The following is a 25,737-nucleotide window of genomic DNA, read 5'->3' on the forward strand; positions in this document are numbered from 1 at the left end:
TATATATATCACAATCCTACTTGCTGAAGGAGACTCCAGAACTTTAGGAAGGGGTTTTTGATGGGACAGGTTGAGGATAGAGGGGGACATGTCAACTCTGAGTTCTGTTGGGGTCTCACTTGGTATTGATTTGGCTGACAGGGACATTAAGTCGAGCAGCCATGTCCTCTGCTGTCTCGCTGGCTTCTGAAATGATGCCCACACTTTTGGCAATAGCTTTGGCAGTGATGGGATGATCCCCTGTTACCATGATTACCTGGGTGGGGAGGGGGAAGGAAAAGGAGAATGTTTTAGACAAGATCTTGATCCATTGTCCCCTAAGTAATAGCCCATTCAGTAGCTGAGTCCCAAGCACAACTCCTGCAGGCCAAGAGCTTTGCTACTGCGCTATCAGTCCTTGGAGGGAGGCAGGGATGCCAGCTGATGTGACACAGATCCTTCAGGTTCTCTACTTCCCAGATAGAAGTCAGTGACTTGGAAATACTGCAGAGTTCAGAATTCCATCCAATTGTTCCAGAAGCTGTTTGCAACTTTAAGCCACAACACAGAAGCTCATACCAGAGAAAAGGAATGTCTGGAATAATCTGTTGCCTAGCAAAACTTCACCAAAGCCCTGTGCACACAGACCCTCACTCTACCGGTTGCCTTGCCTGGTCCTACACTTTCTACTTGGAAGCTAGCTGTGCCCCATTCCTACCCAAAGATGATGTTCTTGTGTCCTACACTTTCATAGCATTCTGTTCCTCCCGTGTGCTACCGCTTGACACTTCTCTCTGTGTGCTCTCTTTCCCACTGGCCTGAGAGCTTTGTGAGGGTGACATGGGCAGGCACTTTGTGCCTCTAAGATGGCCTGCACTCAACAAGCCATCAACACAGAAATTCTAGGATGAGAATTGAAGGGATGGATGGTGGCTCCCCGGGAGCTCCTCCTCAAGGACCCCAGCTGCCCTCTAGGCCTCCATATAATTTTCCAAGCTCTGATTGGGAGGAAGAAGCAAAACACTGACAAAGCAAAAACAAAGAAATCACTGCTCCCAGGAACAAAGGTCAATATGCTTTCAAGGCATGGGAATAAGCACGGCAGTGGTTTTCCTTGAAGAACCAACTATAGGGTTTCCCAAACCCCCATCACTCTGAAAGGCTAGCACCACCCCTGACTTGATGGAAGAAGACAGCAGAGCTAGCTAGGCTGTAATTACCAAGGACTTGGGGAGACCGCACTGAGCTGGTGTACCAAGCCCTGATGTTGATTGTTCAGCCTCGTTGTGCGACAGTGGATCATCAGGAGCTTGGCCTGTGGGCTGCATGAGGACGAGGATCTAAGACGGACCTACAAAAGGACTGTCTACATGTGGCCGAGCCCTTCGCCATGTGATTCTGGGTTACCCTGTAATGTAAGTCTTCCAGTGGCTCATTAATAGTGGCCTAGGACCTGCTTCCCAAGGCATGCTGTCCCCCTCAGACATTCCTAGTGTCTCACCATGTTGGACCATTCTATAGACTGTTATCTAGTGGCTTCAGCCATACTACCTCCCTGCCAAGTCAGAGAAATAAAAATACAATGCTCCTTCAAGAGTGAGTTGCTTGGACACAATTTTACTAAGCCCCCATACACTCATATATGAGATACACTCATACAATTGGAGTGTAGTTCTTTAAAAAAATAGCTCCCTTTGAAGAGAAGGGGATCCAACTGCTTTGGAATTCATCAGGTTCCGGAAGAATTTAATTCCCAACATGTTGATGCTGCCTATACCTCTGATGTTGCTACACCATTGTGCCAGCTACCCTATGCTCCCTTCTACCATCTTCCCCCAGACTAGATCATCTGAAGAAAGCCTTCAGATTCCTTAGGCAGCTCTCAGAGCCTGACTTTTTTTTGTAGAGGGAACCAGGGTTATAATGTGCCAAGTATCTCCATTCTACGGAAGTAGTAATGATTAATATAATGGAATTATTTTTTAATTTTTTAAAATCACACTTACTTCAAAGTCATGGGCATACAGCTGCCTGCTTAGTCCTCCAATCATTTCCCTGTAAAGGGCTTTGGGGGTCATGCGCCGATGATATGGTTTCTTTTATTCAGTAGTGTGTGACAGTTATCAGTCCTGTGTCACCACCACTTGGTGGGGGGATGGTGGCTCAGGAAGGGTTTGCTTCAGAACAAACTCCTACGTGTCTATTACATTTGGTACATTTTGAGAGATGTTGCCATCCTTCTGTCTTATACTTCCCTACCGGGAGAGGGAATGATTCACAACTCCTCACTGAGCCTGCTAACTTCCCATCGGGCTAGAGTGCAGATGGAGGTACACAACTGTAGTGAGACCTAGAAACAGGAGCTGTTCAGACAGCATTGAGCCTCCTAGCTCACGGTCATCCCTACGAGTCCTCACGAAATATAATGAGCTGGCTGCGCCTCAGGCTGTGGTGACATCCTGATCTGCTGGGCATCCTGATGTGCATTACTTCTTTGCTCTCTATTTGGGCCTCCTCACCTGTTGGCACACTTGTGGCTCTCTTCTTACCAAAGAGACCCACAAATCTCCATGTGAGATAAATTGCTGGCTATAGTCATAATGTTATTCCTTATTCTAATAGTCTACCTCGAAGCTCAGAAAACTCAGATGAATGCTTTCTTCCGCAATATGGGAGGGTATCTTACAGCACTTTGGGGAAACATCAACACTGATTATTGTATGGGGATGTTCTGTAATAAGGCCATCTCCTCAAAGAATTTACTGCCTCGGCGGTTTTGTAAGGTGGTGATTAAAAAATTGATGCAACCTAATTTTCCCCATCATTTCTTTAGTTCCACTGCAGACAACCACTATTTAACTAAGCATTGCTCAGGACGACTCTTAGACAAATTGCCAACAGTCGCAGCTGAGAGACCTACTCCCCCGAAGTGCCTCCAAGGCCTCTGCTCTAGCCAGTTCTTTCCACGTCTAGAGGATGCAGCTGATTCAGAATATAAGGTCTGAGCAGCAAGATGTGAATCTTGGGCCAGTGCAATGACTTGGCAGATACAAGCACTTGCTGTACGAGCCTGACAACCTGAGTTCAAATCCTGAAGCACCCAAGATGGGAAGAAAGAATTGACTTCTAAAGATTTTTCTTTGAAATACCCATGTGCATCATGACATGTGTGTTCCCTCACTTACCTATGCACACACACACATACACACACACACACACACACACATACACAGTCATTCAGTCAACATTTTAAAGACAATGATATGAGCCTTTGACACCTAGAAACATGAATAGACAGAGTCTCAGAAATGGGGAAATTCCATTGCTGCCTCCTATGACAGCCAAGATCCACCTCATCAGAGACTTCACTTCCGGGTTTGCGGTAGTGGAGCTCCACTTTTAGTTTCAGTTTTCTTTAAGGGTCAGGGGTTTGCAGCTGTTCACTGCATGCCAGGTCCCCAGCTCGCTCTATGGCTCATCCTCACTATGCCCTGCTCCAGTCGCCAGGCACCTTACCCTCACAGTGTTACACCAGCTCCCTAGCTCCTCTGTAGGGCAGCGGTAGGAGCTTGTTCAAAATGTGCAACCTCCAAGGGCCTAGATCTACTGAATCAAGATAGGAGGAGATGGGGGTGGGGTGAGGAGAGAGGGAGAGGGAGAGAGAAAGAGAGAGAATTCCCAAACTGGGCTAAGAAGCACTGCTTGACAGTGGTTTCAAACGGTGTGCTCAATAGAATTTCCATAAACTTTTAAGTACTGATGCCTGAGAGCCATCCTGGGGGGTTTGGGGTTCAGCTTGGAGTTTTTACGCTTCCTTGGTGATTCGAACTATCCGTGAGAGACAGGCTTCTGGGGGAAGCATCCTATTAGGCATCTCCTAAGAGTAGACGCCATAGACTCAAGGAGGCCGAAATCAGTCGAACCAAGGTTAGTTGGCACCTACTCTGGACCAAGCTTTCTACTATCTGCTCCAAGTTGTGATGGGTGAGGGGCTCTTGGGGAGGGCAGGAATTTACCTTAATCCCTGCGCTTCGGCACTTGCCCACAGCGTCAGGCACAGCAGTTCGAGGCGGGTCAATCATGGATATGAGGCCCGCGAAACACAGATTTTCCATGGGAAAATTTATTTCATCTGTATTGAACTGGAATCCCTTAGAGAAGTTGCTAGGCAAGTTCAAGAAGCAGAACCCTGGAGAGAGAGAAGAAGGGCCCAGCAGTCATTCCCACGCTGTCTCCTGCCACACACCCACAAATGGTTACTTTGATGGCTTTTTTTTCAAAGCCGACCCCCCCCCCCCCCCCCCCCTCCCCCCCCCCCCCCCCCCCCCCCCCCCCCCCCCCCCCCCCCCCCCCCCCCCCCCCCCCCCCCCCCCCCCCCCCCATAGCTCCTCACCCAGCACGCGCTCTCCCAGACCTCCCAGTTCTAAGTAGGCATTTTGGAAGTCTGTCTTCATTTCTTCGTCCATGGGGTACTCCTGGCCATTCAGCATGAAACTGGTGCAAAAATCCAAGATCCTCTCGGGAGCACCCTTCATCAGCAGCACGTGGGCTTGGGAGTCATCTTCCAGAAGGTGGATGGACATCTAGGGAGGGGGGATGTAGTGAAAGAGCCGGGCGGGGAGGGAAGGAGGTAGAGGGGGAGGGGGAGCATGGGGCAAAAATCCGGAGGGAAGTTTTTTTGATTAAGTAAGACTCTGACAGCCTACTTCATATCCACCTCCCATCCTCAATCAGGCCAAATCAGACTTAAGCAGAGCCCAGTCCCATCGACTGCACTGGAACCTAGTATCTGCGCAGGAATTCTCCGAAGGCATAGCAGGTACTCTCCTTTCTTCCTGATTCCTTGCTGATTGAAGGGCTCAAGTGAGTTCGAAGACCAGCGTGTTCTCAAGCCAGAATCGTGTCTTATCTACTTTATGAGCTCAGCTAAGTTCAGTCAAGCCTGAGAAACCTTAATTCCTTTCATAGATAGTGAAAGCAACTTGCCTACTTTATTGGGTTTCTTCTTTTAAATGCCATTTTTATTTTATGTGCATTGGTGTTTTGCCTGCGTGTGTGTGTGTGTGTGTGTGTGTGTGTGTGTGTGTGTGTGTAGGAGAGAGAGAGGGTGTCAAATCACTTGGAGCTGGATTACAGACAGTAGTGAGCTCTCATGTGGGTGTTGGGAATTGAACCTGGGTTCTCTGGAAGAGCAGTCATTGTTCTTAACCACTGAGCCATCTCTCCAGTCCCCTTTATTGTTTGTCTGTCTGTTTTTTAAGGAGAGAGTTGTAAAACAAAAGCAAGCAAGCAAACAAACAACCCAAAACTTTGAGACTGAAACACAAACAAAATAAATTATCCATAGCCATTCTGCTGTAGGCTGGAGATGCCCCCAAAGAAGACTGCCTACTGGCTGGATGCCTGATGGTGGAGGGGAAGGTACACATTCATGACACAAATCTGCAGAGACCACACACCAGAGGGAGCAGTCTGGTGGCTTGTGTTTAGCGGTTCGCTCCAGGCACCCCCGTAGAGTTCCTCTTTTAACTTATAGGAACTGCCTGCTATGGCCCCTGTCGGAGACTGCATCAGCAAATTGAGAGGAACTGTGGGAACACCAAGGAGGCCAGACAGCACTTCCCGGATGTCGAGTGGGGTGAGCCACTGGTGCGTAAAATGTGACTACGATTGATTGGCTAGAGAATGATTAGTGCGTTCAAGATACGCTTAAGTGGTTAAAAGGGACAATCTTGTTTAAAGGAGGAAGCTGTAAGATTGACAAAGCTCAATCATCTCGGTGCTCAATGAATCTTTGCTGAATGAATAAAAGGCTCAGGTGAGCACAAGATCTTCTGACCCACTAACCTGGTCACGGGGAATAAAACTGGATAGAAGATTATAGATAGGGGCTTACAAGATGGCTCCACAAATAAAGATGCTTGCGGTCAAACCTGAAGACCTGAATTTGATTCCTGGACTGACAGTGGAAGGGATGGACCAGTTCCCACAGATCGTCTTCTGGCCACACAGAATCCATTGCACACACACACACACACACACACACACACACACACACACACACACACACACCAAAAGGAAATAAGTGTTTTGGCTGGATGTGGTGGCATATACTTTTAATCCCAGCACTCGGGAGTCAGAGATAGGTGGATCTCTGTGACTTCAAGGCCAGCCTGGTCTATATAACGAGTGTCACACTATGTAGAGAGACATAGCCTCAAAAAGAAAAAGAAAAAAAAAGCAACAAAAAAGAAATATGTTGTTTGTTTGGCAGGATCTCACTATGTAGCCCTGGCTGGCATGGAATTTATGTAGACCCAACCAGGCTGGAATTTACAGGATCCTCATGCTCCTGCCTCTTGAGTGCTGGGATTAAAGGCATATACCATCGTATCTGACCAAAAATATATATGTTTCATAATCTTACTAAAGAAGATGGAGAGAGAAATGAGAAATGCTCAGACTAGAGTCTATTTGATTTCCATTTCAGAGATGGTAGGAGACCACGCTCTGCAGACGACAGACAGGCTAAGGAAGACACATGCCTTTCAAAGCCTGGAGTCTTTGCCCTTGGAGCAAGCTAATTATAGCAGTTCACTAAGTCTGCCAGAGCTAGTGTCTGCTGGAGCTGAATCCAGCGGATTGGCCTGTCACACACGTGTATGTACCACAGAGACCAGTTCTGCCACTTGAATGCTATTCAGTAGCTCAGAAACACTCATACAGTAATTTTGGGGAACATGGTTGCTTGTTGGACATCCCAACAATGTCATTAATATGTCCGACTTTTATTTTTAACCACATAGAGGGAGAGGCACCTAATTCATTCAAAGGCTTTACTCGCACTCTGCCAAGCCACAAAATTCCTGTCTGGCTAGCAAGGCCACCAAGTGTCAGGGAAAAAAAAAAGTGGGACTAAGGTTTGTAGTTTATTTGCAGATCTGGGAGATCTGTTTTATTAAAGCGACTGAGACAAGTTTAGACAGAAGGTACGGATCTACTTATCTCTTAGGGTTCCATCAGAAATTCATAGTAATCGAGTATTAAGAAATCTATATGGACTGTGATTATGTTGTTATGTCTGAGGACATAAAGGCAAAACTGACTTAAGAGTCTTATTCCATACACTCAAATGTCTGGTCTTCATGGAAATACAAGGAATTGAAATGCGTGAATGAACTGGCCTGGTCTGCCTCCAGCCCTGGAGAGGCTGCTCACTGTCCCCTACTTTCTACTGAAATCCTGTCTTCCATGTTACCACCATGGGTTATTTTGACTTTTCTTCTTCCTTCTTCTCCTCCTCCTCCTTTCTTCTTCTTTTTTAGACAGCTTCCCTTGCACTCAGGGTAACACTCCTGCCTCAGCCCCCTCCTCCATGCTGAGCGTATAGGCACGAACCACCATGCATAGCCTCTCGGGATTTCATTGTTTTTGCCACTGGCCATTACTCAGCCTTTCCCTTTCCTACCTGTTTCCTCCCTGGATAATAAATCAATGCCTTTAGAAAATAAAAAATATGACACATTGTATTGGTGACCCCTGACTGCCTCACTGATGGCTGCACCAGAACTTTATGGAGGGAAAAGGGCTATTTGATGGTTAAGGAAACAAAATGGCTTGTAGACTTTTGTCTACATAGCAGACACTGGCATAGGCTAATAGTTGTTTGTGGCTCCCACCAGCCAACCTTGACTGCTTCCGACTCAGCAAACTTGGAACTTGCTCTGTAGACCAAGCTGACCTCGAACTCACAGAGATTCCTCCTGAGTGCTGGAATTAAAGGCATGCGCCACGGCCCAGCCTTAGTGAGCTTTTTAAGATATGCTTTTGTTGCGGATGGCAGGGGTGAAAATTCCGCTAGAAACGATTCCTCTATCACCTAGTTCTCCTCTCTTCACTGCCACTTTCCTGGAGGTGAGCATTCCTCCTAGTTGGCCTGCTGGTTCTCCAGAGCTATTGCCCTGCTCAGAAGTACAGCCGGAAGCCAAGGCATAGCTTCCCCACTGCGAGTCCATTCTGTCCCCCACACCCCGCCCGCCATTCTCCTACTTTTCTGGGTTCTGTACCTGGTACTTGTTGGTAGAATTAAAGGGGATCTCTGCCACCTTGGGGTTTTTCTGTCTCATTTCATTCACAGGGCTGTAGGACTGTTCAATGAATTTGAGGAGCGCTGACTCAGAAGCATCCCCTGTTGTTACCCGCTGCAAGGAAAGATTTGGATGAGCCCCAGGGGTACACCATCTGGGCATAGGATTTGCCTGTGGTCTCAAGGAGAGGCACGGAATGGGGAGGGAAGGTGGTGTAGAAAATCACCGAGGGCGGGCAGAGAAGCAGACTTTTTGGTAAGAGGGGCAGAAAGATACTCGTCACCGAGGTACCCTCTTTTCATTTGATACCTTAGCTATGGGAACAGATTCCTGATGAGGCCTAAAGTCAGCCCGGTTACAGAGGCCAGCAATTCGAGCCAGGTGAAACCAGGTATCCGAGGACTTGGGAAATGTTTTCCCTAGGTAGGAAGGAAGTGTTAACAAACAGAATTTAATACACTTGCGGGGAGAGGTAGGGGATTAGGAGGTTCAAGGTCGTCTCCAGCTACTTATTGAGTTGAAGGCTCAACAAACACGGAAACTCAAGGTTATTCATATTCTCTTTAACAACCAAGTACCACCTCCTCCCATCACCAGATTCCAGCTGTCTCCTGTTTGCCATTCTCCTAAGGATGCCAGCCCAAATCCTCCTTCTCTAGGCTACGCAGGCTGCTAGTCACCGGTAGTTTGTTCCTCACTGGTGTCAGCCTCATACACAGTCTTATCAAACCACAAGTGGGCCACGGTCATACGGTTCTGGGTGAGGGTGCCGGTCTTGTCCGAGCAGATGGTGGAAGTGGAACCCAGCGTCTCCACTGCCTCCAGGTTCTTCACCAGACAGTTCTTGCGGGCCATGCGCTTGGCGGTCAGGGTCAGGCACACCTAAAAGCACCAAAAGAGGCAAGAATGGATGGTGGTGGGGGGGACTATTCACGTCATTTTGCTTTGGGAATTCGGTCGTTTTTTTTTATTTCTCTTTTATCCTTGCCCAGTCTTTAGAAACCCCACCTGTGATCATCTTAAACAACACGGAGGGAGCGATTTCGATGTGTACTTTCTGGCAAGAGTTTCAGGGCCTTTCTTCACCAGCGTGGCTGTCACATACACAAAGCCCTTCCCCAGAAGGCGTTTAGACCGCTATCTAGTATCTTCTTCTCCATCCTGGGCTGCTTCCTCTCTCTCAGATCCAGTCTCTCCAAGGACCACACAGAGAGGTAATGCTTTATTATGGCATACAGCGCTGTGTATGGACCTGGGCATGTTGCCAGTAGTTTCAGAAAAGTTTGGCAGGAGGGAAAGATGACATTGGGAAGCAATGTCACAGCACTGAAAAGTCCTTGAGAAATCACTTAAATCAGAGAGTGTCTGTTAATCATAAATCGAACGCAAGGTTCTTTTAAAAACTAGCAAATTATTGTGTTGTGGATGTGTAAGTATAGAATTCCAATTATGGAATTGCAATCAATCACTAGTCCCAATGTTTTACTCACCCTAAATGTTATTCTTATTTCTATTTTAAGAAGAATATTGAGAAGCTAGCGCATACCCCAAACAAGCTGTTAGTATGACGGAGAGCTAATCCCTTCTCACAGGAAGAATGGTTAAGGAAAAGATTACCTAGAGAATCTGAGAGGGCATGATGACTACATCCAAGGGGGTGGGGACTGGAACGTAGGAGATGGAGAATCAACTTATTCTGGTTGGGAAAACCAGGATGAAATAGGGAATCATATTCCTGCTCAACACAGTGAAATTTAACCAAGTGATCCAAGAGCAAACTAGGCAGAGACAAAGAGGAGCTATGTTCTCCATTCCCAGAGAAAACCACACAATTACCCTCCACGGATCTTTATAGAGGACATTCAGTGTTGCCTCAAAGGTTCACTTTAAATGGCCTTGAAGTCCTTTCCACTAGGAGTCTGCAATTTCAAATTAATCTTTCTCTAAACACTTTGAATATTTTTCAAGTATTGAATACTCGAGGCCCAGAGATCTGAAGTGTTTTGGCTGAGTTTAACAGCTCGAGAACAGAATGCACTTTTTCTCTCTTGCGCCTTGCTTCCTCTTTCACTGAGGAGAAAGAGGTGTGGGTAGAGCAAGTCAGTGTAATGTTGGGAGCTAACTGCCCACACCTAAGATGTTCAACAACAGCCAAATCCATGCGAATGATTTCATTCCCCTGGGGTTACTTGTCTGCCCAGAGGCCACCCCCCAACCTTGTTGACTCACAGTGACAGTGGCCAGCAACCCTTCGGGCACATTGGCCACAATGATGCCAATCAAGAAGATGACAGCCTCCAGCCAGCCGTAGCCCAAGATAAGCGAGAGTGAAAAAAACACTATGCCAAGGAAGATGGCGACAGCTGTGATCAGATGGATGAAGTGTTCGATTTCAGCAGCAATGGGGGTCTGGCCTACGGCCAAGCCAGATGTCAGGGAAGCAATTCGGCCCATGACTGTGGAGTCTCCTGTAGCGATCACAATACCCCGGGCTGTTCCTGTGGATGAAGGGAGAAGCTGTGATACCATACCATGGGAAACTTACAAAATGCCTGCATTGGTATCTTCTCCCAGTTATTGACGTAGAACTTCTAAAATCCTTAGATTGGAAGGCTAGGAGAATCTTTTGTTATCATAATTGGTCCCTAACACTTCATAGTTTCTGGAGTGATAGAAATTATCTGGTATAGAGCTTCTAAATGCCATAGAGTTCCCTAGGTGGTAAGAGAAACTTGTGTTTTAATGAGGCAGCTCTTGGTGGGTTCTTGGCAAGCCACAGGAAGAGGGAGTTGCCTGGGAGTCAACCATGTAGTTAGTTACATGGTGGGCTTTCAGCTCTACAGTTCAACTTCTGAGAAGAGTGAGGCTGAAGGTTGAGTTGATTACCAGTGGCAAATGTTATAACCAGTCATGCCTATATAATAAAACACCCATTAAAAAGCCAAGACAACTGGGTTTGAAGAGCTTCCAGACTGGCAACACATGGAGGTGTCTGGAGGATGGCATTCTCAGAGAGGACCCAAAAGTGCCACCCAGAGAACATACAGAAGCCCACATACCATTCCCTACGCATGCCTCCCTTCTGGGTGTTCACTTGCATCCTATCAAAATGTAAGAGATGGGAAATGTAGGCCGAGTGCTTCCCTGAGGTCTGTGAGCCTTAGGGAAGAAGTCATGGGAATCCCAGTGCATAGTCAATCTGTCAGAAGTATGGATGACAACCTATTACTTTGGATTAGAGTCTGAAGCAAGAAGAGTTTCATGGGATTGAGCCCTCATCTGATGCTATTTTGAGGCAGTTACTGTCAAAATTGGACTGAGTTTTGGGGAACTGATAGGGAATCCCTCCAGTAGGACACAGGATTCTATGCAGACAGAAGTAGCAAGGGGGGAAGCCACGGCCTGCTAAGCATCCTACAGGGCACAGTTCAGCCCCCCTCTCCACTCACAGCAAAGAGCTCTCTAGTCCTCAGTATTGGTAGTTGAGAACTCCGCCTGATGAGCCCCCTCCCTGCTTTTCTGGCTAGAGCTAGTCTGACCTCTGCTGGGTAGCACAGGCCATCACAGCTGTGCCCTGGACTTTTCCAGGGCCCTTTCTTCCCCCCTCCCCCCAGATCTGCTTTCTACCTAGAAGGGCAACTTGGACCTCGTGGTTGACTTTACCCACGTGTGGTACAGGACATTCACTTACAAGCTTGAAACAAGGTTATTTAAAACCACCCTTCCTGCTTTGCCACAGTGCCTGTAACTCCCACCACTCAAGTCATAGAATTATCAAGAAAAGAAACTCATAGAAAAAGGCAGAAAGGTCAACTTCATAAACAACTATCTCTTTTTCCTGAGACAAAGGACTATGTTCTAGGAAACTCAGGCTTCCTTATACTTAAAGTGGGATGACGCACATCCCAGATGATGTAGGTTATACCTAGAAATCTGGCATTTGAAAGGCTGGGGTAGAGGATTGCCCAGAGTTCAAGGCCAGTGTGGGCTACAGGGTGAGACTTTGTCTAAAGAAGCAAGAGGAGGAGGAAGGGAAAGGAGGAGAGAAGGAAGAGGAAGAAGGAGGAAGAATAGGAGGAAGAAGACAGGAGGAAACAAAGTACCTAAAAATTGTGCAATTAAATGTAATTAATTGAGTATATAATATAATTAATGTCCAAAAGAGTCCAGAACAAGGTTGGCTATGTGGTAGGCTAGGCTTCAACTTTGTTCTCACCTTCAGTTGACTAAACAATTTCCTGAAGGACCAATATAAAATGATACGTGTGGCTCAGTAGGAGCAGCTCCCTCATCCACAGGGGCAGGGAGCAGCTTGGGGTCTTCATTTCTAGAACCACCTTCAGAAACAGTCCAGGAGTAAGGGGCCAGAGAGATGGCTCAGTGCTGAAGAGGATTTCCTGCTCTTGCAGAGAACCTGGCCTTGGTGCCTAGACCTATATGATGTCTCACAGCAATCTATATATAACTGCAGTTCCAGGGGATCACTTCCTCTGACCTCCTTGGGCTCCTGAATACACTGGAACATGTACATAAAATCTCTGTCTCTGTCTCTGTCTCTCTCTCTCTCTCTCTCTCTCATCTATCTATACGGATATATATCTATGGATCTATCTATCTATCTATCTATCTATCTATCTATCTATCTATCTATCTATCTATCTAGAGTCCAGGAGGAGAGTTCTCAGCTGGGGCAGGCCAGTATTATGAGGAAAGAGATCCTGTAAAGGGTCACAGTATAAAGCACCCCATAGACAATCTTTGAACTGGCTGACAGAAGTATTCTGAACCTTTATGAAAATACTAAAATGACTGAAAGATACCGAAAGGATTTCATATTGTTGATAGGGTAGGTGTGGTTGGCTATGACATCATCTTAATCTATTTTGTAGGATGATTTAGCTTGAAAAGATGAAATATAATACATAGTCTCTATGTGTCTAGAGACAGAGTAGGTTAGCATCCAACTAGAAGACAACCGACAAGGACAGGTATCCTGTATCCTCGGCCAGACTCTTCCCTCACATGCCTTCCATATGTCATCAGAGAAAGAGCGCAGGCTTCCTAGACACTTGGGAACACAGAGGCATTTGTGCCACTGCCCATCAAGGTCAAGCAATGACAGCTGGAGACAAGGCTAGAGTGGTATTTACATAACTAATTTGTAAATTAGTCTAGAGCAAAGGTTAAAAGGGGAGCTAGTCTAAGGAAAATTACTGAGCAAGTTGCACAAAAATTCCTTAGTTTGGCTGATATGGGCACGCACACTTCTTTTAACTTCAGCTCTCAGGAGGCTGACGCAGGTGGATCTCTGTGAGTTCAAGGCCAATCTGGTCTACAGAGCGAGTTCCAGAATAGTCAGGCATTGTGAAGCCTGAAATGATTCAAAAAACAAAATTTCTTAGCTTAATCTAGCTAGTTCCACCCTCTTGGCTACATTTTGGGTTCTTTTTGTCTATGAAATAAACTCCCTTTTACCCAGATAGACCCTTGTTTCTCGACTGGAGTGTCCTCACCCACTCTTCCCTAACTATCAGTGGCATATGCTTAGTGAATGAAAAAAACCTACTTCAGAAACATAAATCTCAGCAATTTTCTCTCCTAAAATGGAGCAGCAGAAATCCAGTAATTTTAGAGAAATCTTGTTAATTTACACTTTTTATTCATTCACCTAATTATATATTGTGTACAAATCATGTGATACTATTTTTTCTGGTTGGATTCTTCCTTAATGTCCATTGAACACTAGAGTTACTAGTAAGGTATTTCCAAGTGAACCGGTTTGATGAGGAGAGGTTATTAGCAATCTCAGTGCTGAGCGAAGTGGAGCAGGAAAGGAAAGAGCTTGGCCTTTGGGAGACAGACCTGCATTCAAATCGGCTAATCTTCCTCTTTTCTGCTGAGTCATACTCTTAAGTATGGTGCGCATGTAATTTCTTTAAACTTTAGACTTTGTGTGTGATACTGTGAGAATCAAGAGAAAATGTTATAGTAGTTGACACTAACTACATGCGTTTATGCATTCAGCAAAAAGCAATTATCTCTAGACAACAAAGCATTTATTCTTAAGCACTAGTAATGGTTTGCAAGTGGATTCCAGGGTCTATTTAGGTTTCTTTAAGGGCAAAGGAGAGAGGGACATAATGATGCCAAACCTTTTGTCACCACTTTGATCAGAACCAACTTCTGGCTCAGGGGTGCCTTCCTTCCTCAAGTGACAAAGCCAACATTTGAATGGTAAGGTCTGAGGGACACCCCTGGTAACTCAAACTTGCAGGGTTGCTATTTTCCTCTGCAAGGTAAAATGAAGTTAGGAGAATGACCCAGCAGGAATGGATAACTTTCCTCCATTCTGTGCCATTTTCAACACAAAAATCAGTCTCTCCACCAGCTAAAACAATTGTCCACAGCTACAGGGCACCTACAGTGTATTAGACCTGGTGCTAGGCATTTTGTATTTATGTCACTTAGTCCATAAATAATCTATGGGCAGCAATATTTAGTACACAAATTTGGAAATGATGGTGTTGACCTTTTACCAAAAGTCATCAAGCTTCAGCGCGATGGAGAAACCAAGTTGGTAAGGGTCTTCCTACTCCAAAATCTTTAGAAACATAAGGTTGAAAAGCCTTGTGTTTCCACCTCTACTTTTGAGTCTGCTGCGTATGGTGTACTATTCACCTTCTACACAGTTGGTGGAGAAGAAGATGATGTTCCGAGTCTCCAAAGGGTTCTCATGGGTGCATTCAGGGCAGCGAGACTGGGGTTCGGACTCCCCAGTCAGGGAGGAGTTGTCTACCTGGGGTGGCAAGGAGGATCGGTTAAAAGGCAAGCACAGGAGAGATTCATTTATGAAGACAACATCACCTTACCTGTCCTAACCATCATGACATTAACATACAGAGATAAGCAAATGTCCTTCCAGCTCCTTATTGTCTCGTTTGTTTGTTTGTTTTTGTTTTTGTTTTTTAGAGACAGGGTTTCTCTGAAGTTTTGGTTCCTGTCCTGGAACTAGCTCTTGTAGACCAGGATGGCCTCGAACTCACAGAGATCCGCCTGCCTCTGCCTCCCGAGGGCTGGGATTAAAAGTGTGCGCCACCACCACCCGGCTTTGTCTTACTTCTAAACCATCCTCATCACAAGGTTCTGAATAGTAGGATCGTATTTTCTGTACCTAAGCCCAGGTCCTTATCATACCTTTGAACCACACATTGCCTTAGAGTCCCTCCTCTAGCTTTCCAGATCTCCTCACCTTACATCCTTGTGCAGAGATAACCCTGATATCAGCGGGGATTTGGTCTCCACCCTTCACTTCTACTAGGTCTCCCAGAACCACATCTTTTACATTGATTTGTATCTTCTCTCCACCTCGAATGACCAGAGCTTGCTGGAGAAAGATAACGCAGGATTGTTATGCAGCTTCCTGCCTTGCCCATCCTGCTCCAACCCTAGAAGTTTCCATCTCAAACTCCTTTCTCCTGTGCTTTGCACCATAATAGTCTTGAAAGAGTTTCAGCAGATTGAGTACTTCTGCCATCGCTGTCTGCAGAGCCTTTGCTAGGTGACTTTGGTGGCCTTGCCATTAAGAGGTGGGATCTATCTCTTAGCTCCTAAATGGAGACTTGGCCATGTAGTCACTCCCCTGACCCTGTGAGATATTAGCAAGTGTGGTACAAACAAAGGCTTAGAAATTCTTTTATGCTAAGGTTTTCCCTGCTATTCCCAGGAACCCCTCTGCTCCCATGAACAAGACAGAGCCCCAACCAACCCAGTTATTTCAACTGAGGCTCCAGAGGAGTCAATAAAGTTATTTTATATTTCTACCCAGCACAAGCTAAAGTCACAGACCACAGCAGCAGCCCAGACACACGGACAAAAGCCCTGTTTGGGGCAGTGTATTAGGCCACAGGTGCTACCTGATAAACTCCAAGTTCCCAGTCAAAACTCTTACTGGAGGAAAAGTTTAAATTATGACAGGAGAAGAAATCCTTAAGCAACAAGGCTAGAACATGATAATACTGTTGCATGATTCCGGAGACTTTCTAAGCGTCTAGACCTGTATTTAGGAATCCAATCTGCTGGCATACTATTTCTAGATACCTTACAAAAATTTAACTTCAAAATAATTTTTAAATTTCAGAAAAGTTTCTGTAATGAAAATAGTGACAAGCACACCTGTAAAACTTTCACCATCACCGCCTACTAACTTTTAATCTCATTTGCTTTGTCCTTTTCTGTCTCTAAGTTACATGCATCATGACAATTTATGCCAAACACTTCTGTGTTTATTTTACAAGAATTATGTTATCTTCTCTCTTTAAAATTTTTTTTTTTTTTAAAAATGCACTTGTATGCATATGTACCATGTTCATGCCTGGTGTCTGTGAGGCCAGAAGAGAAGGAAGGTGAAAGTCCTATGGAACTGGAGTTACAGGTGTTGTAAGCCGCCTTTAGGGTATGGGCATGGAACCCAGGTCCTCTGCAAGAGCAGGGTCTTAGGGTTCTATTGTTGTGATCAGCACCCTATCAAAAGGAACGGTGGGGGGAGGAAAGGATGTATGCCACTTACACTTTGCACAGCACAGCCCATTTGTCCAGGGAACTCAGTAACTCAAGGCAAGAACCTGGAGGCAGGAACTGAGGCACAGGCCACGGAGGGGTGCTGCTTATAGCTTGCTCCCCATGGCTTGCTAAACACTCAAGACAGTCAGCCCAGGGGTGGCACTGTCCAGAGCGAGCTGGGGCCTCCCACATCAGTCAAGGAAATGTACCACAAGCTTGCCCACAATCTGGTGGGGATATTTCCTCTTCCTTCTGGTGGGGAGTTCCCTCTTCCCAAATGACTCTAGTTTGTGTGTCAGGTTGACGTAAAATTAGCTAGTGCAAGCAATTTGAACAAAGATGGACAAGTGCTCTGGGCTGCTGAGCCATCTCTTGGCCCTGTAGTGCCCTCTTCTACCACAGGGCAGTGGTAGCTTCTGCAGGTTCCATTCTGATGTAGTGCTCACATCTATTCTACATTCCAGCTTTTGCCACTTGACCCTAAATTCCTTTTCAGGCCTTGACTCCCGGGCACAGCATCTATAGGCCCAGGCCCAAGACCTTTATCTTTACCAGGATGTTCACACTCCCATATCTTTCAGCTTCTTTTAAACTGGAACGTTTCCCCAGGTTTGTTGACTTTAATGTCAGCCTAGCCACTGGCCTCTATCTTTTGTTTTTAGTAGAATTTTTTTTTTTTTTAGAATGTTCTTGTTTGTTTGTTTGTTTCTCAAGACAGGGTTTCTCTGTAGCTTTGGAACCTGTCCTGGAACTCACTCTGTAGACCAGGCCGGCCTCGAACACACAGAGATCATCCTGCCTCTGTCTCCCTAGTGCTGGGATTAAAGGTGTGTGCCTCCACCGCCCGGCTGGTAGACTGCTCTTGTTTGAGTTGAAGAGGGTCTTTTTTCATTGGATTATCACTTTAGACTAGACAATTGTTTGGTGGTATCACCTGAGTTTCACATTGTTTTCCTGGTAGTTTCTAGGCCCATTCATTACTAGCCTCACTCAGCACACCCACAGTGGGTTACAGACTCCAGGGGACTGAGTGATTATACAATTGGTCACAATCTGCACTTCCTCCCACTAGGTCCTCCCACACAAGTCCTACCCACCTGAGGCACCATGTTCTTAAAAGATTCCATGATCTTGGAGCTCTTGGCCTCCTGATAATATGAGAAGCAGCCAGTGATGAGGACCACAGCAGCGAGTACGATACCCAGGTACAGCTGAAGACAGGGGAAGAAAGTGTGATTAGCACATCCTCTCCTCCCTCTTCATCCTCAGGGGCTGCCAAGGCAACAACTTCCTCCAGATGGAGGAAATCAGAGGGGGCTGAAAAGAATCAGGGATGGTGCTGGCACACTAGGCTTCTTAGTAATAGAAACCTGAGCCATTTCGGTGAGTGGTCAGAAAAATGGCAAGAGAATGTGTGGCTTCCTCCCCCATAAAGGTGGGAGGTGGATAATGAGCCAAGGAAGGTGAGAGATGGCGAGGCAGACGTTCTGAGAGTAAGAAAAAGGGTTGCAGACACTGTGACTCTGGCTGGCTGGGATGATGCTTCTCAGGGAGCTGAACCAGACGCTTCCTAGATAAGAGGTTGCTGGGGACCAAGATGGATCAAGAACTTCTCTAGAAAGTTCTGAACTATTGGAGATTTGGACTAGAAGACTTGGGGAGTTCCAGGCTGTTGAACATGAGAGTTTCAGGGACTTAGCCACAGACTAGACTAGATGGTAGATTAGCAAACTCACATTATCTTTGTTGGTTTTTTCACTGTAATGAACGTGTATGCCATAGGCCAGGAAGCAGAGAATGGCACCAGTCCACAGCAGGAGGGAAAAGCCACCAAACATTTGTTTACAGAATTTGACCCACTCTGGTGTGGTTGGGGGAGGGCTTAGTGCATTCGGTCCATTTGCAGACAGAATCTCCTGTGCGTCTTTGAGGCTATGGCCCTGGGTGGAGAAGAAATAGGGTTCGGAGAGAAAGCAAAGTTACAATGAAGGATAGGCGTACCCCCCAAATCAGGCCTCTGAATGCCCTTCTAGGTTCTTCCTTGATAAGGTAGGATTTTAGACTTCGTGTTGTATAAGGGGTGTCATTTAGCATGCTTATATAGAGCTTTTTTGATTTGTTCATTTGTTTATGAATTGGCTTACCAACATTTGAACTCGAATGCTTTACCTTGGGGCTTGGTAGTATGATAGGAGCTGAGAATACCATCTTGAGTAGGAACGGTCTCCACTCCAAGGGTCTGGGGTGAGATGGCTTAATGGGTAAGGGTGAATGTAGCAAGGCCTGACAACCTAATCCAACATTTGGACTCACAGGGCGGAGAGAACTGAATCCCACAATGTTGTCCCATCTCCGTGTGCATGCTGTGGTGGCTTTACACGCACACGCATGAACATAGGCACAATCAATCAACGAAACTAAAGATTACCCCTAGGGAGCTCAAGTCAAAAACAAACATATAGAAATGATTATGGTGCCCCAGCCTCCTGGGGCTATGATCCACAATGCCGGTTACTAGCATTTACACTTTGGCCTTCTAATTTGGAAATAAGAGAAAATCAAACTAAAGAAACAAATGCATAGATTTTTTTTTTCTTTTTGTTCTTTTTGGGACAGAGTTTCTCTGAGTAGCTTTTGGGTCTGTCCTAGAACTGGCTTTGCAGATCAGGCTGGCCTTGAACTCACAGAGATCCGCTTGCCTCTGCCTTCTGATTGCTGGGATTAAAGGCGTGCACCACCACCACACTCGGATAGATTTTTTTTATTATAGTCTTATGCACACACTTCTGTGCTTTTTCCTTTATATTATGTGAAAATAGAATCTAAACCCTATCATCCATTCCCTTAACCTCTTCTCAAAAAGACCCAAGGGGCCTCCAATACTTTCTAGGGATCCATAAGGTCTAAAGCTTTTATTTTATTTTATTATGGTTTTCGAGACAGGGTTTCTCTGTAGTTATTGGTGCCTGTCCTGGAAGATCGAAAGCTTTTTAATAATACGTTGTCTTTTTTACTCATTCTTGAGAATGGATGGTTGGCCAGCAAGTTCCAGGACAGCCTGATCTACATAGTGAAACCTTGTCTCACAAAACAAAAAACAAAACAATACAATACAAAACAAACAAACAAACAAACAAAAAACAAATGTGTATGATAGATCTTAAGGATTGACTTTTAAATGTTCCCCAAGCAACCTGGTTCCCAGCTTATGGCAGGAATATTAGGAGACAATTTAGGTGGAGGAAATTGGTCACAGGAAGTAGGCCATGGGAAGTAGGTCACAGGAAGGCATCCTTGAAAGGATTCTTCCTTCACCGTCCTGTCTGCCCTGAGGTAAGCAGCTTTGCTCATTCGTGCATTTCCTTCCTCCCCTCAGACTCAGAAATAGTGGATCCTCTGGGCAGTAATAGCAAATGCCTTAAATCCCAGCACTTCAGAGGCAGAGGCAGGTGGATCTCTGTGAGTTCAAGGTCAGCCTGGTCTACAAAACAAGTTCTAGGAAAGTTAGGGCTACACGGAGAAACTCTATCTCGAAAAACTAAACTAAACTAAACTAAACTAAAAATAATGAAATAGTGGCACCAAGAGACCATGGCCTGAGCCCTCAGAGCTGTGAGACAGAATGACTCTCTACATTGTTTGTCTCCGTCTTACGTTATTTTTCTACTTCTGTGAGGAGACACCATTACCAATGCAGCTTATACAAGAGTTTGTTGGGGCTCACAGTTCCAGAGGGTTAGAGTCATGACCATCACGGTAGGGAGCACGACAGGTGGCAGGCAGTAGCTGAGAGCTCGCATCCTGATCCACAGGCAGAAGGCAGAGAGACAGCTGGGAGAGCCTGGACATTTGAAACTTCAAAGCCTTGGTGACACACCTCCTCCAATGAGGCCACACCTCCTAGTCCTTCCCAAGTGTTCCACCAACTAGAGACGAAGGTCTCAAATATATGAGCCTATGGGGCCCGTCTCATCCAACCCACCACAGATTAAGGAATTCTGTCCCCTAATAGAAAGATGACACTTCAAAATTTCCAGTCTTCATGACATGTTCCAGTAGATTTAATACCAAAAGAGGAGGATTCAGATTTTTCTATTAGAAAACTAGACATTAAAGAAGTTTGGAGCCTGGAGAGATGGTTCAATGGTTAAGAGCACTGGCTGCTCTTCCAGAGGACCTGGGTTCAGTTCCAGCCCCTACATGGCAGCTCACAACTGTCTGTAACTCTAGTTCTAGGGGGATCTGACACCTTCACACCAATGTACATAAAATAAAGTTGTAATAAATTACAAAAAATTATGTAAAATAATATAGGTGGACAGGGTGGAGGCGCACACCTTTAATTCCAGCACTGGGGAGGCAGAGACGGGTGGATCTCTGTGAGTTTGAGGCCCATTTGGTCTACAAGAGCGAGCTCTAGGCCAGCCAAGGTTGTACAAGGCTGCTGTCTTGAAAACAAACAAAAAAGAAGTTTGTAAAATATAATATTTTTTAAAATGTAGTTGTTTGGTTAAAACATTATTGCTACTAGTTTATAATAAACCTTTCCTTTTTCCCTCCTCTTTCATTCGAAATTCTGGGGGTTGGACTCAGGGTCCCACTCAGGGGTGTACCGCTGTGCTACATTCCTGGCCGATACTCTATTTGTAAAGGAACTGGAAAATACATTTAAAATTTGCCAGCTTTAATTTTACTGTGGCAAATATTGATTATGTTATTTCTACCTAAGCCAAAGCTCTGTGGAGTCCTTGATAAATCCTAAGAAACTGAGCAGATCCCGAGGATAAACAAAGGCAGGCCTCTCCCATCTACCTGTAGCCTCTCTCTGGGGTAGTTACTGGGGTCATCTTTTCCAGCTAGAGATTCATGGAACTCTGCAGGGCTTGAGGGTAAGAGATACAAAGTTGGGTTTGAAGATGAGGGGAGGGGGAGTCTCTGCACTGTCCTTGTGGCCCCAAGTCCATGAGAACCTCTGTCTCTCTTGGGCAGTTCACACTCACCTTGGTCAAGTCCACAGAGTACTTGGCGCTCAACTCATCCAAGGTTAGCTTGTGGTCATCCTAAGGGGACAGAAGAGTCATCACGGTGAGATGGTGACCTCAAGGTCACGTGCAGAGAGGAGGGAGGAAGTGGGAACGGGAGAGTCCTGGCAGTGTGCTTTGTTCTCCCGGCAGGATGTGGAAGGCAACCAGGCAGAAGGCCTAGAAGTGTTTCAAGGGTGATTTGCTTTGGCTTTCCTCACCATAGCTGCTTCCTTCTTCAGCTCTTCTAAATCTTTCTTCTTCTTTCCCCCTTTTTGTAGATTTTTATTTATCATTATAGGCCTCGCATCAGGTTTTGGGCTTAGATTAGGCTCCTGAGGGGCCACAGTTTCTTGCTCCTGTCCAGGCTCCATCACGGTGATCTCTAGACACAGCTGGCTCGGCTCAACTAGTGGGAAGAAAGCAAGGAGGGTAAGGATGTGGGAGCGAGTGGCAGGAAGGGTCACGGAGTTGGAGGTGGGCGGTGGGGTGGGAAGAGTAAAGGAGTGGGATGAATGGGGAGAGGAGTCGCGGTGCAACACGGGAAAGAAAAGGTGCGGAAGGGAGCAGGTCTGAGTGGCAAGGGTGGAGAAAGAAGCACCAGGCCGAGTGAACCTAGACCCTGCAGGTAAGGGTGGAGGTACAGAGAGGGAGATGGGCGTGGAGGGTACCTGGGTACCTAAAAGATGAAGACTGAGGGGCTCAGCAGGTGGGAAGTGCAGGTGGGAGCCAAGGTGAGAGTGAGCTTCTGGGCAGGCCAGGTGCCCCAGCCCCAGGTCCTGTGGGTGCCATGGCAACAGCCTAGGCCTGGCATCATAATGGGCTCATGAAAATTCTAATCAAGAACCCACAAACCTCTCTGTCTTGGGGTGAGGATGACTGGAGCAGGTTCTGCCACAGAGAGACTGTAGATCAGACAACAAAACTAGAGCAAAGTCTTTGTATGGTCATGTGACTTCTGAGGCTAGGAAAGCTCCAGTTAGGTGGCTCAAAAACTAAAGACGTGTGTGTGTGTGTGTGTGTAGGTGTGTGTGTAGTTATTGGCCTCTTGCTGGTTCAGAACTGGCTCTGTACTAGACTGACCTAGGATCTATGTTTTTTCTCTTGTCTCTGCATCCCTTAGTATTGGGATCAGTGGTGTGGGCCACCATTTCTAGTTCTAGTGATGCTCTGACATTGACCAATATTGAATTTAATTTTTCATTTTTGGAGATTGACTAGGGAGATAAACTTTGGGCTTTGGACTTTGTCCTGTGTTTGAGTACAGAGTTTTCGTCTAATAGCTGTATGACTTTGTGCAGATTAACTACCCTTTCCGTACTCCCTTTTCTGTTTAGAAAAATGCCTTCCACCTTGTAAAGTAGCACTCGTAAGAATCAAAGTGAGGCACTTTACCTCCTAGCTTCTCAAACGGTGTGTGGCCACGCTGTAAATGGTTGTGTGTGTGCAAAAAAAAAAAAAAAAAAAAAAAAAAAAAAAAAAAAAAAAACAAAAAAAAAAACTGACAACGGTAAAAGTTTCTGATTATACAATAATGACAGATTAATTTTAAATCAAGCATGGGATGCGTCTGGCAGTGCCCACTCCTGTAACACCATGCAGTTTCATCATCGCCTTGGTTCTGAGCACATGCACACTTGGTACTGCTACATGGGTACAATTAATGCTGCAGGAAATACCGTGACCCAGTTAAACACTGTGTGTGTGGCCTACGTGTGTGTTGCATGCGTGCATATGACATGGTGCCTGTGTTGGAAGACAGAGGACAACTGGGCTCCTGGGGCTGGAGCTCGGGCCCTCAAGGGTGGGCAGCAAGTTCCACTACTGCTGAGTCGTCACCTCCACGCCCAGTGTGTTTTACTATGCATACAAAGTTTTCTGTTCTCACAGAAACATGACAGAAAACAGTTTCTGAAATGTGTTTTTCCCATTTTGTACTGCATGTTGATGGGAAATGGTATTCTCGGCATTGGTGATTGATTATAAAATAAAAATTTTGGTAATCTCTGAAAAATATTGTTGGGCAATAACATTCAGCCAATATTTAATTATGTAAAAGTAAACACGCACATTCGTATCATGAGCATGCAAATTTGTGTAACACTTTCTCCGGAGAAAGGGGGTCACACGTGGAACATTTGAAGAAGCCTTCCTTGCTCCACACACAAAATAACCCGAGAGTGAACGGTGTGTGTTCAGTGACTGTTTTGGATTCATTCTTCGTGGTTTTATGTGCAGCTAAATATGCAGTTCTCCTTGGAAACAAAACTGTCCCGCATGATATGCAGTCTCCCCTTCCTTTAAAATGTCTTGGCTAGCAAGATGGCCCAGCAGGTAAAGGCGTTTGTTGCTAAGCATGATGACCCAGGTTCGATCCCCAGAAGCCACATGGTGGAAGGAGAGAACCAACTTCCCGATGTCTTCTAACCTACACATTCATGTCATGTACCTGCACACACACACACACACACACACACACACACACACACACACACACACAAATGTACGAAATTAAATTATGTGTTTATCTCCTTTGTTTACCTTCTCTAGAATCTCACTAAGTGCCTTGACTTTTATGTGACAGTTATGCCTTAATCATTTTTAAATTTTTAGATTATACTATAATAACATTTCTTTCTTCTCTTTCCTTCCTTCAAACGATTCCATATGCCTCTCCCGCTCTCCTTCAGATTCCATGGCTTTTTTTCTCACTAGTTGTTAGTGCATTGTGCTAATTATTTTTTTAAACATTTTATTCAAATGAATCTGAAGCAGCTATATATTTCTATCAAATATATTTTTCAGTTATGAGATCACATACGTTTCAGGTCTTTGATATTTAACTGTGTTTTGGCTGTGTGTGGTTTTGGTTATGATGGAACTTAAAGCATCTCTCACACCAATGGCATCCTTCGCACTGGTTCCCCTTCCCAGCCAGAACAGAGGTTTGTCTCTTTCCTTCAGACATTGCCTTCCTTTTTTAGTAAAAAGAAGAGAATAAGTGGAGCTGTGGACATAGCCCAGTCCATGAAGAGCTTGCCATGTGAGCCTAAGCAGTTCAGATCCCCAGCACCCACACGAAAAGCTGGGTGTGGTGATGCGTGTCTGTGCTCACAGTGCTAGGGACCCCTGGTGTGGCTGGCCCATCACTCTAGTTGAATCAGTGTGCTCCCGCTTCAGAGAGACCTTGTCTCAAAAAACGTGGCAATAGCTCTGGTGTTCATACACACACACACACACACACACACACACACACACACTTCCTCTGCTATCTATAAAATGAAATAATCTCAACACTCAGGAGATGAACCAAAAGATCCTTGAGTTTGAGACCAGCCTGGGTTACATGGTGAGATCTTTTTATATATGTGATGAGATCTTATCTTGTATTTTTAAAAAAGTATCGGCTGGATGGTGGCAGCAAACACCTTTAATCCTAGGAGGCAGAGGCAGGTGGATCTCTGAGTTCCAAGCCAGCCTGGTCTACAGAGTGATTTCCAGGACGGCCAGGACTATACAGAGAAACCCTGTCCTGGAAAAACAAACAAACAAACAAACAAATAAAATAAAGCAAAAGTGTAAAATGAAAACCAGAAGTCCCCTTTTCCCCTTCCCCACAGCCGTTCCAAGGCTGAAACAGTCGATATTAAAATGCTGCCCATCTTTCCGGTTTTTCCTATGTTTGCTCACGTAGAGACCTAAGAGGGGATGCGTTTTTAATCTTCACGTGGCTATTCAATTCTCCTCTCATTTATCAACTTGTCAGGTGCAGGACGCTTGCTTGTCTCTCAGCTCCTGTAGGCTTTCCACAGTCTGTACTGACCACGGCTTGTACCGTAACTCCCACAACTGAGATGGTGAGAGGCTATTTCCCATCTGTTTTCTTAACCATGAAAAACATTGCCATTGGAGGCAAACTGGTTAGAGGTAGCTTTAGCCTCTATTTCTGTAGAATCGATTTCCATTGCTGAATCATATGGTAAGCTCATTTAAAGTCTTAAAATATTCTGCCAACTGCTATTAAAAGGGCATGCATTGCCTTGGAGCTTAGCCGTAAGGTGTAGCAAAGGCCACCCTCCACACAGGGTGAC

The 25,737-nt window shown here is 45.6% G+C and overlaps 1 protein-coding gene across 1 annotated transcript in view; it reads right to left on the reverse strand.

The window, feature by feature from the left end:
- The window catches only part of LOC126502112 (sodium/potassium-transporting ATPase subunit alpha-4), a 38,369-nt gene extending 16,349 nt beyond the window's left edge, over positions 1-22,020 (reverse strand). Inside the window, exons 1-13 of the mRNA XM_050142921.1 lie at positions 21,868-22,020; positions 21,626-21,685; positions 18,362-18,565; positions 17,723-17,836; positions 15,316-15,450; positions 14,745-14,862; positions 10,296-10,564; positions 8,747-8,948; positions 8,376-8,485; positions 8,046-8,180; positions 4,373-4,562; positions 3,996-4,168; positions 120-256 (exon numbers count right to left, since the gene is read on the reverse strand). Coding sequence (XP_049998878.1) covers positions 120-256; positions 3,996-4,168; positions 4,373-4,562; positions 8,046-8,180; positions 8,376-8,485; positions 8,747-8,948; positions 10,296-10,564; positions 14,745-14,862; positions 15,316-15,450; positions 17,723-17,836; positions 18,362-18,565; positions 21,626-21,685; positions 21,868-22,020 — 2,000 coding nt within the window. The remainder of the gene's footprint in view (positions 1-119; positions 257-3,995; positions 4,169-4,372; positions 4,563-8,045; positions 8,181-8,375; positions 8,486-8,746; positions 8,949-10,295; positions 10,565-14,744; positions 14,863-15,315; positions 15,451-17,722; positions 17,837-18,361; positions 18,566-21,625; positions 21,686-21,867) is intronic.
- Positions 22,021-25,737: the final 3,717 nt, after the last annotated feature.

The sequence above is a fragment of the Alexandromys fortis genome, unplaced genomic scaffold, assembly GCF_014885135.2.
Source record: "Alexandromys fortis isolate MF-2015 unplaced genomic scaffold, M_Fortis_MF-2015_v1.1 scaffold_51, whole genome shotgun sequence".
NCBI lineage: Eukaryota > Metazoa > Chordata > Mammalia > Rodentia > Cricetidae > Alexandromys > Alexandromys fortis.